Source organism: Rhinolophus sinicus, chromosome 3 (genome assembly GCF_057876585.1).
Source record: "Rhinolophus sinicus isolate RSI-liver-muscle chromosome 3, RSI-T2T, whole genome shotgun sequence".
Taxonomy (NCBI): Eukaryota; Metazoa; Chordata; class Mammalia; order Chiroptera; family Rhinolophidae; genus Rhinolophus; species Rhinolophus sinicus.
Window position 1 is genome coordinate 68,765,578 of NC_142503.1, and position 12,686 is coordinate 68,778,263.

General features: G+C 36.0%; 1 protein-coding gene across 41 annotated transcripts in view; it reads left to right on the forward strand.

Moving 5' to 3' along the window:
• Nucleotides 1-12,686, forward strand: part of PAM (peptidylglycine alpha-amidating monooxygenase) — a 261,122-nt gene that overhangs the window by 224,209 nt on the left and 24,227 nt on the right. For all 41 annotated transcript variants that reach the window (XM_074328644.2, XM_074328647.2, XM_074328650.2 and 38 more), the window contains one exon: nucleotides 1,949-2,078. In XM_074328644.2, coding sequence (XP_074184745.1) covers nucleotides 1,949-2,078 — 130 coding nt within the window. The remainder of the gene's footprint in view (nucleotides 1-1,948; nucleotides 2,079-12,686) is intronic.

Consider the following 12,686-nt stretch of genomic DNA (forward strand, 5'->3'; position numbering starts at 1 on the left):
GCAAATTTAAAAATGCCAGCTGTAACTCTGCCCCCCTTCTCTCCAACTCAAGAAGGCGTATCAAAGCACACGTGACTGAGAATGACATTCTCATGTGCTCTAACATATTTCAAAAGTAAATTATTCCCAAATTCTGTGCTTTACTGCTACTAGTAAAGTACGTGCAACATGCGTCAAAATTAATCATAATATGGAGCAAGACACGACTGCTCAGAACTACATTCATTCATTTTTAAATCCATACTCCTTCATGTGGTGTATAATACATTTTCCAGTGTAAACCAGATCTTGGGGTCTGGTAATCCTGCTTCCTGCTACCCTGCCCCTACCTGACATACACAAGTATCTTTTCCTAATTACTTCATCTTGAAGCACATTTTGCAATTATAAACATCCTCTCTCAGAATCTTTCTGACCTAAATATTCTCTGCCCACTTCTGTACTCAGTGAACCCCCACTTACCTTTATGTGCAAACACACGTTTCTTCCTCTGGGAAACCCCCCAGGTCTGACCTTAATCCTACCCTCTTCTAGCCAAGCCTCAGGAAGGATCATGGGCCCTCCCCTGTGTTCCCGCCCTACGTTGTGTCACAAGTGTTTGGTTTCTGTTTTTTCTCATTGTATCCTAGGAGTTCCTCAAGGCCAAAAACAATGTTTGCTCTTTGTGTTCCCAGAATCTAGCATAATGCCTCACATAGACAATACACTTACGGAATATTTGTTAAAGAGCTTCAGCAACATTGTGGGCAGAGCTGCTCTAGCATCCTATTGATTGTGCTGTTTTGTGAATTTTTAGTAAAGAGAAGAATTAAATGTGTGAAGGTAAAAGCATTTTTGAGTAAAAAAGGACTATTTCTTTTTGTGTAGTTGAGAGAATTATTTTAAAGTGTTTATTCTTACAATGGCATCCTCTCAAGTTTTCAGAAGCTAATTGTACAAGCCCTGTGTTCTCTTTCATCCTCATCTTTAATGCCTATCTTTGAACTTTTACTGCGTGTTGCCACATCCTCCAGAGCGTGAGGAGGATAAATGAGACTCGAATTGCTTATTTTCTACTTCTTGGCATCTCTATTGAAGCATTTGAGAGAGAAAGAAATATTGACACTGATAGAACAGATTTCATACTAGTATCTTCATAACTTTATATCCTCAGTTAATGTAGCTACTCCATACATCATATCTCTTTATTCGTGAGCATGTTTATGAAAGGAATTAACACAAAAGACCCCAGGTATTCTCTATAAATGCATTCGGATCTGAAATGAGAATGATTTTGGAAGTCATTTAGTCACAGAGTTTCTGTGATTTTTACTTTCTCTTATGTTAGGAAACAGTGAAATATAAGCAGTAAAAGAGAGCGTCTCTCCATTCCCATTCAGTGTTGTAAGAACACTGAAATGAGGAAAAATGAGATTGATATCTTATATAGGCCCTCGTACAAAGGATAATTAATGATGGTTTATTGTAGTGTCTAATGTATATTGAACATCCACAATTTACACAGGAGTTAACTGAGGGAGAGACAGACAGACAGACTTATTGGCTATGCTTGGTATTTATTTACAACATTTAAAAGCTTTGTATTAAAACAATGCCATCCATGTTGCCATATTGCCCAAAGATAGTAATTTAAAATAAGAATATTGTTAAGAAGAAGGTAATCTCAGATTTGCTCTTTGATCACTTAAGGGTAAGCTGGTTTTACAGGCATCTTGTCAGCAGGAAAAGAAAGCATGTGATTCCCCAAGAAGTTCCCAGTCGCTTACTTTGTCATGGCTCAGGAAGCTACTTGGCATGTGCATGTGGTACATTATATGTAGAGCACGGCTTGATTTTTTTTCTTTGCATCTAGTGACATTACTGCATGATTATCTTATAACCAATGTGAATCTTTGTGAGGTTATACTCACTTTCTTGTTTATACTAAATGTATGGATTTATCTTTTAGATTTCCATGTAGAAGAGGCACTGGATTGGCCTGGAGTATACTTGCTACCAGGCCAGGTTTCTGGGGTGGCTCTGGACCCTAAGAATAACCTGGTGATTTTCCACAGAGGTGACCATATCTGGGATGGAAAGTAAGTAATATTTTTCCTTCAAGGAGTAAATAAAAAGAGCATGCATCACTTTTCTTTAAACTAAAAACAGTAGTGTGAGAACTATCAAGGTGCCTTTTGAACTTGACTTTTGTGAGCAAAATATATTTGTTCTTTCAATGTCTGACTGTGACAAGTAGCAGAGAGAAAGTCTCATGAATTGTAAAACAAAATAGTTTTACCAACTAGTTTAGGAAAAGAAGGCAATAACAATCTGTGATTCAGCCTGCTTACCGTTTTGCTGCCTCCTCCTTCAAGTTACCTTCACATTCATAAGAAGAAGAATATTAAAGGCAGTTAAGGAATTGGCTGAGGAATTTCACGACTTCAGAGGAAGTGCATCATGATAAATGATCAACTAAGAAAGTTATTAGCTGAGTATAATAAAGCATTTTATTTCCATGTGCTGGGTGCAGACTAGTCCAGGCCATTCTTCTCCTTTCCTTCAGACTGCTCCATGGTGGTGATAGCTTCTAGCCTTCTGGAGATTGCAACTGGAGGAGTTGGGCCCTCACATGTGTAGAACTAGTCAGTTACCTTGGCCTTCACATTTTCATGTATAGTTTTATTGCTCAAATGTGCTCTTTACGTGAGCACCAAAAACTTTATCACACTAAGACTATCCAATACTTCTGCTGTTCCCTTTGAATTTCTCTTTCCAACCTTTCATTCTGTCTTCCTCTACTTTCTTATAGGGATTTTTGATAAAAATGTCTAACATTTATTGAGTATTTACTGTGGGCCTGGCACTCTTCTAAATGTTTATGTAAATTATCTCACGACAGTTAGGCACTATTTATTGAAAATGATTTTTAAATTATTTTCATCATTCACATTTAATTTTTGTTTTTTTACTTAAGTATAATTGGTAGACACTCTTATATAGGTTATAGTTGTTTGGGTGTACAATATAGTGATTTCACATTTTTATTCCTTACAATGTGATCACCCCACTAATTCTAGTAATCATCAGTCACTGTGTAAACTTATCACAATATTATTGACTCTTTTCCCCTCCATCTTTTCATCCACTCCACCACCCCACCCCTTTCTCGTAACCATCATTCACATTTTACAGATGAAGAAACTGAGAGAAGGTAAGTATTTTGCCCCAAGTCTTAGTCTCAAGTGGGAAAGGTAGGCTTCTCTTTTTCTCTCCATCTGACTCTAGAGCTGGCCTGCTTACCCACTTTGAGATACTGTCTTTTATAGGGTTGTAAACATATTTATATAATTTTATTTTTAAAAGCTTGCTCCATCATTTAGCAGTTTATTTCAGTTCTCCAGAATAATGAATATCCATTTATTCATTTATTTTATCACAAATGTACATATGAAGTAAATTCTAAAATATGTTATCAATTAAGTATAATCAATCTTCTCCTTTCAAGTGTACAGCTATAGGGTCGGAAAAATTGAAGATACATATAGATGTAAAATATAGATATAGATATATAGGTATATTTTTTAATTGTTCTTTTCCTCTATTTTCCGAGGTGTACATTAAATTTATGCTAAATTTGCTCTGTACGTGTATATGTATATACGTCACATATACACGTATGTAGTTTTCTTTGTGTAGTTGAAGGTGGAATTCAACCAGCATTTCAAAATAGATTGGTAGCTTTGTTACTGTGTAGTTGTCACACTTGAAAATGGAATCAGAGAAAGAGATCACATCAAAGTTCAAAGCAAACAACCGAACTCAGCATTCCAATTCATACTTCTCTGTTACATGGTCTTGGTCATTATTGAACATCTAATGGTTTTTTAACAAGTGCTTTTAAAAGCAAACTATTACTATTCATTGTAGCATATTCTTCATTTTAATGAATATTGCTACATTTTCTGCATGGATTTCTAGCCACATTTTACCAGACAAGAAAATTGCAGCATCATTTTCTCCCATTGATACTGTTTCAGCTGGCTAAAGCTAAATTGGACAAAGTCCAATTTTCCATTTGAATGTGATACTCATTCCAAGTAAACAGCGGAGGCTGGAATAGTTTAATAGAAAAGGGGATCAGTGAAAGGCAGCTCATGGTATGAGATGACACAAGACTATGAAACAAGAGCCACATAAGAACATTTTCTGTGACTTACATGGCAGGCCTCACTGAAAAACTGCTTTTTCCTGGCATCTAGCTTTCATCTAGATAACCAGTTCATGTGTCGATAGATTCCAGTTTCATTGCCAAGCCCTGGTGAGTTTCCCCTGATATATGGCACCAACCAAAGTGGTGGTATTAAAAATGCAAGACTTCTTCCAAGCAGATGTGCTGATTTAACTCTTTAAATCTGTTTCTTCTTTCTTCGTCACCTTTATCTTGCAGATGTAAAAATATTTGTTATTTATCTTTCCTTCTGCCTCTGCTGTGTTGCCAGTTGGCCCTCAGCACCCTTTATAATCTGTGGTTATGAGGAAAGTCTCTTCTAGCACTCAGATCTCTGAACTGTCCCCTTTATTATTCTTGAAGAGAATTAGAAGTGGATTGCTCTGTTAGTTACTCTTTAGGAAAATAGATTCGGATTTGTGGGCTCTGCTCTTTGAACAGTCATGCGTGACCATCCTACCTACATACATAAGTCACATTATATAAAATAAGCGGAGTACATAGTTTTTCTTCTCCCTCATTAAGTATCTAGGGGATTGTACGAAGAAAAAGCACCTTCCTGTAAAATTTATGATGTGTTAGTGAGACACAATGGAAATTAAAGAGTGTGTGGAAATTGCATGCTTGTTGCTACCACTACTTGGGTGGAGTAGTGAGAAATCTGTACTAGTTTTTCTTGGAATCTTTCCCATCCTGATATTTCTCATGTTCATAAAATTATAGGTTCCGTAAGGTCAAGGCTTGCTCTAAATCAGAAGCACTCTATATACCCCGAAATTTTTAGGTGATTATTCTTTAAGTATCAGACGGTGCTTGGAGTTATTAATAATCTCTAATTATACTTAGTACCCAAAGCTATGTTGATACCGTCACATCAACTCTTGTGATAAGTACTCTTACTCTTCATTCTTACCTGATGGTCCTGATCAGCCCTTTCTCTTCTACTTAACCATGTTCAATAAGCGTGGCAATAATAATAATAATAATAATAATAATAATAATAATAATAAACCACTTAATCCCCTGAAAGATGGTTGTCACACCCTTTCTCAATTTGCTTTCCATTTCCCTTCCTCTCTGTCCCTTACTTCAATTTGACTACTTTAAGAAGGTTCTAACTGAAATGGGAAATGTCTCTTACCAACAGGATGTAATGAAACTTTAAAGAACCTCTTGTCTGCCCGAGTGTTAGGGCAGCATGGCAGCTAGAGCTCTTTAAACTTTAAATGTCTCCCAGCAGGAGCTGGGTAGCTCCTGGCTCAGTAACAGCTGTTCCTGGGCCACTGTCTGAAAACACCATCACTGTCAAGGCTTGCTTCTTGGCTTTTCTTTCTTTCTTTTTTTTTTTTTTTTTTAATGTATCTCAGCTATAGTTGAGGTTCTGCTATGCAGGACTCACATCACATACCCACTTCACTAAACCATGGGTTTTACCCCTAATTTTTAGCTGTTAAAAGTTGTTTCCTTTATATCTTTTATCATTTCTTCACATGGAGTGGAAAGGAGTCTTGGAAGTTGTATCACCTGGGATTCTTTCCTTTACCAGTAAGAGAGAAAACACAACACACTAGCTTAGGAAAGGGGGACATTTCTTAGTTTGTATAAATGAAAACTTCAAGGGTGTGATAGTCCAAAGAACATCACCAGCATCAAATTTTTTTTTAACCACAGTTTTTCTCTTGGTTGGCACCATTCTCAGGCCCTGATTCATCTCCCTCTCCCCTTGCAGCTTCAGGCTCCATTGTCATAATAGTCTCACAGAAGAGACAGTCTGTGTCCCAGATAAATCAACAGCAAATTCTGTCTTCCAGCTTTCTTCCATCTGACTGAGGTCATGTCTCCACCATCCCTGAATTCATCATTGTGGGCAGAGGAATGAAATCCACTCTGGCTTAGCCTAAGTTTTTCATTCTATCCCTGGAATGTAGAACTGACATAATCAGAAGCAAATGGGCTGAGAGTGAAGCTCAGACGTTGGGTCAGCTAAAAACTGAGGGTTCATTAGCTCAAAATAGAGCACTACACATTGGATACCCAGAACTACAAGTGTCCACCAGAGAGTTCATCTCCAACTTCTGGCCTGATGCAGACATTTTTTACACAATCTTCCACAGTCAGTCATCCGGTGCTTGGATTCTTTCACTGCCACGAGATTCCCTAGATGAGGCATACTTTCCAATTACGAGACTCATATAGATGTTATAACATTCTTCGTTATGTTGATCTCAAATCTGAGTCCTGTAATTCCAACTTCATGACAACCTAATGTGGAATGAGTTTATTCCCATTTGTCCATGTCAATTATTTGTTCATTTGAAGAAAGTCTTATCTTCTTCAGACTAAATATCCCCCAGACCCTCAACCAATTTTCATGCTGACATGACACTTTCATCTGAAGGTGCTCTGGTTCCTCTGCCCTTTAAAGTATTTAGTTGAGAAGTGGCCATGGTACCTCATGTATTGTCTGATCAGCAGGACAGTTAACCCATGATGTGTAATCTAGAAAGAGTTGTATTCACTTTTCTTCAGTAGTCATGTCACCTTGTTGCCTTGTGTTGAATTTGCAATTGGCTACGATCTCCAAATATATTTCATAAAATTGTGCTCAAGTTTTTACCAGTAATTTGTACTCATGCAGTATTTTTAAAATATTGAATTTGGGACTTTATTCCAATGGCATTTCACTTCATTAGATTTAGCATTGCTTCAATTTACAGACACAGATACCATTTTATTCTTAATTAACCAGAGAATGAGCTATCCCTCCCAGCCTTCTATTAGGTCTGTTTGATGAGCATGCCTTTTGTATCTTCATAAATGTTGTTTATAAAATTTGAATAGTTAAATGGTTGTTTAAGCAAGTTTTATTCTTACAGATATGATCTTCTGGGCATCTTCTCCCTCTTGGCCCCCAAATAGCTCACAAACCCTTTCTTCATCAATGCTTTATGTAATTTTGCCAAGGTCTGTTGTTTCAGAAATCTGTTTGCTTCCTAAGTTTCAGAAAAATCAGTTCAAGATTTGCCTCACTGGTTTTCTGGAGTCTCACTTAAGACATCTGCTTGCGGTTCTGCTTCTACATATGCAAATCCTTTCATACCGTAAGAATTGGGCCTAGAAAACAGAATTCATAGTGACTGAGGGGTACCTTAGTACCTTTGTATCTGAGAGAAAATGATAAGGAATTCTATAAAAACAATGTTTCCATTTTCTACCCCTCCCTCTCATGTTGCCATTTCCCGTTTCACTCGAGCCACTTTCTTCCAATGTTATGCCACTTTCTCTAATTCTTCCTGGTTAGGTGAATATTCTTCCATCCCTTCTACATATACACATTAAATCTGATAACTGGTGAGGAGATTCTCCAGTCCACTGAGGTCAGTCTTAAAAGAGAAAACCACTTTTTTTTTTTTTTTAAACAGGAGAGCTGGGTTTGAATCTTGGTTACCATTTCCTAGCTTTGAGACCTGCATCAAGACTTTTGAGCTCCCTAACTCTCAGTTCCCCAGTCCAAAAAATAAGGGCTTTAACAAGTGCCTCGTTCTGTTGAGTAACAAAAAGCACTGTGTCAACTGACTTGTCCCCAAGTGTCCTTGCTGACCAAGCAGCCCACTGCCGTGATACCTAGTTCTTTGTTCTTTTCATCCCTGTTTGTGACGTCTCTAGAGCTAGATCCAGCAGGGCGCTAAATTGTCTCACGGGTGTCTTTGTCTGCCCACCTCTTTGCCTCCTTGCAGGGATTTTGTTGCCGTGTGCGTATATTCAGCAGTAAGTATTTTTAACATGGCATTGAATTATTTTCCATTTAAAGTCTCTGGGCTTTGTATGGTATGCCTTTGCTTTCCTAACATTAAGGGCACATTTCCACTTATTTTCTCACTTGAAAATCTATGGTTATTTCTTCAGCTTCTTAATTTGTATAATTACAACATTATATTTTATTTCTCTCTTTAGTCACTATTATGTCTTTTGCATTCCCTTAATTTTGATTGATGCCAAAGAACTTTATTTTCTCCTTATTCTCGTTTTTCCTTTGTGTGACTATGGCAAACCATTTTGTCTTGGCCTTATCTAAACTGTTTGATTAGCTGCTAATGTGCAAAACCATTAATGGGGGATTCAAACTGCTGAAATAAAGGACTGATGAATTCTGGCCCATAGGCCACAGTGTAGGCTTTTCAGCTGAGTGCTTTTTCAAAGAAGCAAACAAAAATCAGCAGTGCTCCAGGCACTGTGTGAAATGTGCAGGGTATTATTATAGCCTGTAAAAAGTTAAATGTGGTTGAAATAAAGACCTCTCTGCAGCATAGAATGTGGAGTAGCTGCTTTAGAACATTAAATAAGCAGTTTGCTATGGCAACAGTGTATCCAGCTCTATAATCTGACATCCATTTGTGAACTATTCAAGGTTACCTTTCTTGGAATTACAAGATAGTTTATAAACTACTTTATTTGGTAGGTGTGTGTGTGTGTGTGTGTGTGTGTGTGTGTGTGTGTGTGCCTGAGACAGAGAGAGAGAGGGATTTTGACTTTTCCGTTTAAGAAGAAGCATCTTTTTTTTTTTATTACTTGCCCTGCATAATTACCAGGGGCCAACTGTTAGTTGCATGGCCCCAGCCATCCAAAGTGAAACATTAGGACTGGCCAAGCAATCAATTCAGCGATTGAATGTCCCTTGATGCTGCCCGTTTAACAGCTGCCTGTTAAAGGATATCTACCACAAAAGATTTTCAGTGTAATGATCAGGCCTCTTATGTTGTGGTTAATTCCTTTAAAGCTATAATTTTCCCAAGAATTCTAAAATTTTATTTTTTGTTATTTATGTTACTAAAATAAATTGATCTATTTAAATGATGCTAAGATAAGTAGCATGTCACTTTTGATGTTTGTGATGTTTACTTTGTGGTTTGTTTTCTTTTTCCTCTGTTTTGAGAGGTGGTTAAATTAACAGATTCTCAGGTCAGAAGATTCAAGAATTTGCCTAATCAGTGAGATCCCTAATGGATACAGGGGAATTGTAGTAATGCTATGAATAATAATCATAAAGCTGTATGCCATAGGAAAAGTGGCTAGTCTTAAGCATCATATAAAATGCCCTCTGTACACACTAATGACAGGGTCATTTGTGGTAGAAAAAAAAAAAAAAACAACAACTGAAAAACAAACCAAATTATTTGTTATTACATTGTAATAAGATACTGAGAAAGACGAAAGACATCAAGTTAAGAGATCTCATATTTTCTGTGTATTTAATTTTTTACTATAAAAATATGATTTATTTACTCTGTAGCTTGTTTAGTTTTGGTACTTATTTTTCTGTTGGTTCCTTCATTTGTTATTTCACAGTTTACTATAACAATAACAAAAAGTAGATAATAAAATATTAAGTCATTAACTAATATGATCCTCATATTACTTATTTTTACTATTTATTACCACCACTAGAAACTTGACATTTGTATAAGTATAGATGCCCACACACAAATTGTGTTTGTGACAGCAAAGCATCAACTACTTTATACATTTGTTCCTACATTTGTGGGCAATATAGAACAGTACCATTGATAAAGGATGTTTTTCACTTACCTACTTATCAGCTACAACATTTTCATTCGATCTGACTGGAATAAGGACTGTGGGTCTCGATTATTTGTATTTCTTCCTTAACATCACTTGTTTTCTTTAAAGTCAAGTCTAACATTTCAGATCCTTGACTCTGAGGTTACGTGGCTGCCAGTGAGTAATTTAAGTAAGAGTTTATATTTTGAAGTATTTGAGAGCCTGGAGAAATAAGCGGGAGCTATAACAAACATGCTTTAAGTTACAGAAGTTCAGTGTGTGTTCCTGACAGTGGGTGGGAGGGTTTCCTTTATACTTTCTCCCCATCTATAAGTTGTAGGACTGTGATTTCCTATAAGTGTAGGACCGGAGATTTAGGACTGATGGTGAATATTTAAGTGAATGACAAGACAGACCAAAGGGGCAAGTATCTTCTAGAATTACTGCAACCAATTTCTTGGGGAAATCATAAGCAAGTAAATGTGTCAGGCTTCCTGTATGGTTTATCATTTACAAATAAGAGGCAATGTGAAATTAGGTATTCTGAAGTCTAATATGCCCCCGTTTTATCAGGATATACAGTTGGTCTACCACTATTATTAGATGTGAATGAATGGTGGGTCAGAACACTATCTACATATGAAATGGGTAGCACTTGGTAAGAATATAACTTTCCATATTACTAACTCCTAGGTGGGAGCGGAGTAGAGAAGTGTCTTACTAGTATATCCCATGCCCAAGCAAATAAACTGCAATAAATAAATAAATAAAACTCAGGAAATACAAAAGGGAAAGGGAAATCTAAATGTGATCAGTGGATTTTCTCAATATCAGTCTCCTGGTTATGATATGTACTATAGTTTTGCAAATGCTACCATTAGGAAAACTGGGTGACATGTATAAGGAATCTCTATTATTTCTCACAACTGCATGTGACTCTACAATGGTCATAACATTTCAATTTAAGAAAAAGGGAAAACAGCTTTTAACTCTTCATAGTCAGGGCAGCCTAATTCTCACATAATTTAGATTGCTGTTGTACCATTACAGAGCATCGACGTGTTTGTAAAAAATGAAGAATATAAGACTTAAGCCATGAAAGAGATAATAAATGAAGAGACTTCGTCCTATTTCACATGAATGTGAAGCTTACAGCATGCTATGAGTTTTGTATGTGTTGAACTTACGTTATCCAATATCATAGTCATGTTTGGGAAAAAAGATCATTAATGGTTGAATGACACCTTTGTTGAATAGATTAGTTATGATGTTTTCAGTACAGAAATTCGTATTGAAAATAGTTTGAGATATAGCACAAACTCTTTGGTGTTTCACAGTAGTAAGAGTGACTTCGTGTTTGCCCTTTCTCAGTCTCCCCTGACTTAATAACACCTTGTATACTCTTACATTGCTTCTGTCTAAAAAAATTTCTCATTTCAATTTAACAATAATCCCATGAATATCTTAGAAAATTTGCTTTGTGATGTGATTTCCATTTCATAAACGTATGTATATTTTTCTAGATACTGCGGTGTGGGTTTCACTATACATAATAGCATATGTAAACAGTATTACTTCAGTTTTAGGTTGACAAAGCTGAATCAATATTTAGTGCACAATTGAATGCATCATTAATAAGAACTACGTCAGGAACTTAGGAAAAATATCACCAAAGGCTATAACAGTCAAGGAGCTCAAATAATTGTGTGATGTATAATTTTAATGGCAAGAGAATGTATTTTGAAATTTTTGTTCTCCTACTGGGACTCTACATAAGTTCCATAAAAATATCAACCAACTGATCAATAGTTATATGACAGATTTGAGCAGTCTGTTGCCTTTCCAAATTGCAAATGTATCTCCATAAATGTTTAATGTTATTCAGATTCTTTTGCTGATACAGTTGAACTACAAAATATTAATTTTTTTACAGCCTTGTCTGATTCTATAAAGGAAATTTTATTTTACAGAAATATTCATTGATCATCCATTAACTTTCATCTGGCAAAATATACATATTTTATACACACACACACACACACACACTCACACTCAACTATGTACTGATCCAGTTCTTCGATTTTGAAAATATAAGTTGGTCTCTCAATGATTTATATATTTACCTTCCTGTTACATAAGCATATATGAGAAGAGTTTATCTTTGTCATTTATCCCAAATAATTTCCCAAACAGGAATTGAAATAAAGTACAATGTCTGTGATAACTGTCAACTTAAGGAAAGATTTACTAAACATTCAGATAAAAACATAAATGGAAAAAAATAGATATATAAACATATGTTCATAATATTTTATAATAACTTGGTTGGTACAGTTAAAAAGCAGACATTGTGACATTTGTTTTAGTTTTTATATTAATTACTACATAGTTTGGGGATTTTTGTACTTATAGAAAAGCTGTTGTATACAAAAAGTTTTATGTCTCTAAGTGTACTTTTCTTTCAAGGATCAATTATATTTTATAGTTTTGAAAAATTTTTGACATTCTGTTCTATAGCCTTATAATATGATTTGCGTGTTGTACCTATGGCAAGTACAAGAGCAAACAGGTTGTTTTTATTTTCCTGCTATCATTTGCATTTTCCTTATCATCACAGAGAAAGTTAAAATGAGTTATGCTTTTCTTTTGTAGTTTGAAAAAAAATAACCACTAAATTAAAATATTTTGGGGACCTTTTAAAAAATTAATTACCTAAGAGTCCTAGGTAGGGTTTCTCAAACTCTCATCTGAGTGTGAATGACTTGGGGGTCTTGTGAGACCACAGATGAGATTCAGATGAGGCTGCATCTGAGACCTTACATCTCCCAGGCTACTGCTCCACAAGCACTCTGAGCAGCAGTTCTGCAGGCTAATAGTGTTATGGAATCCAAGATACTGAAGTGTCAGGGACAAAGAG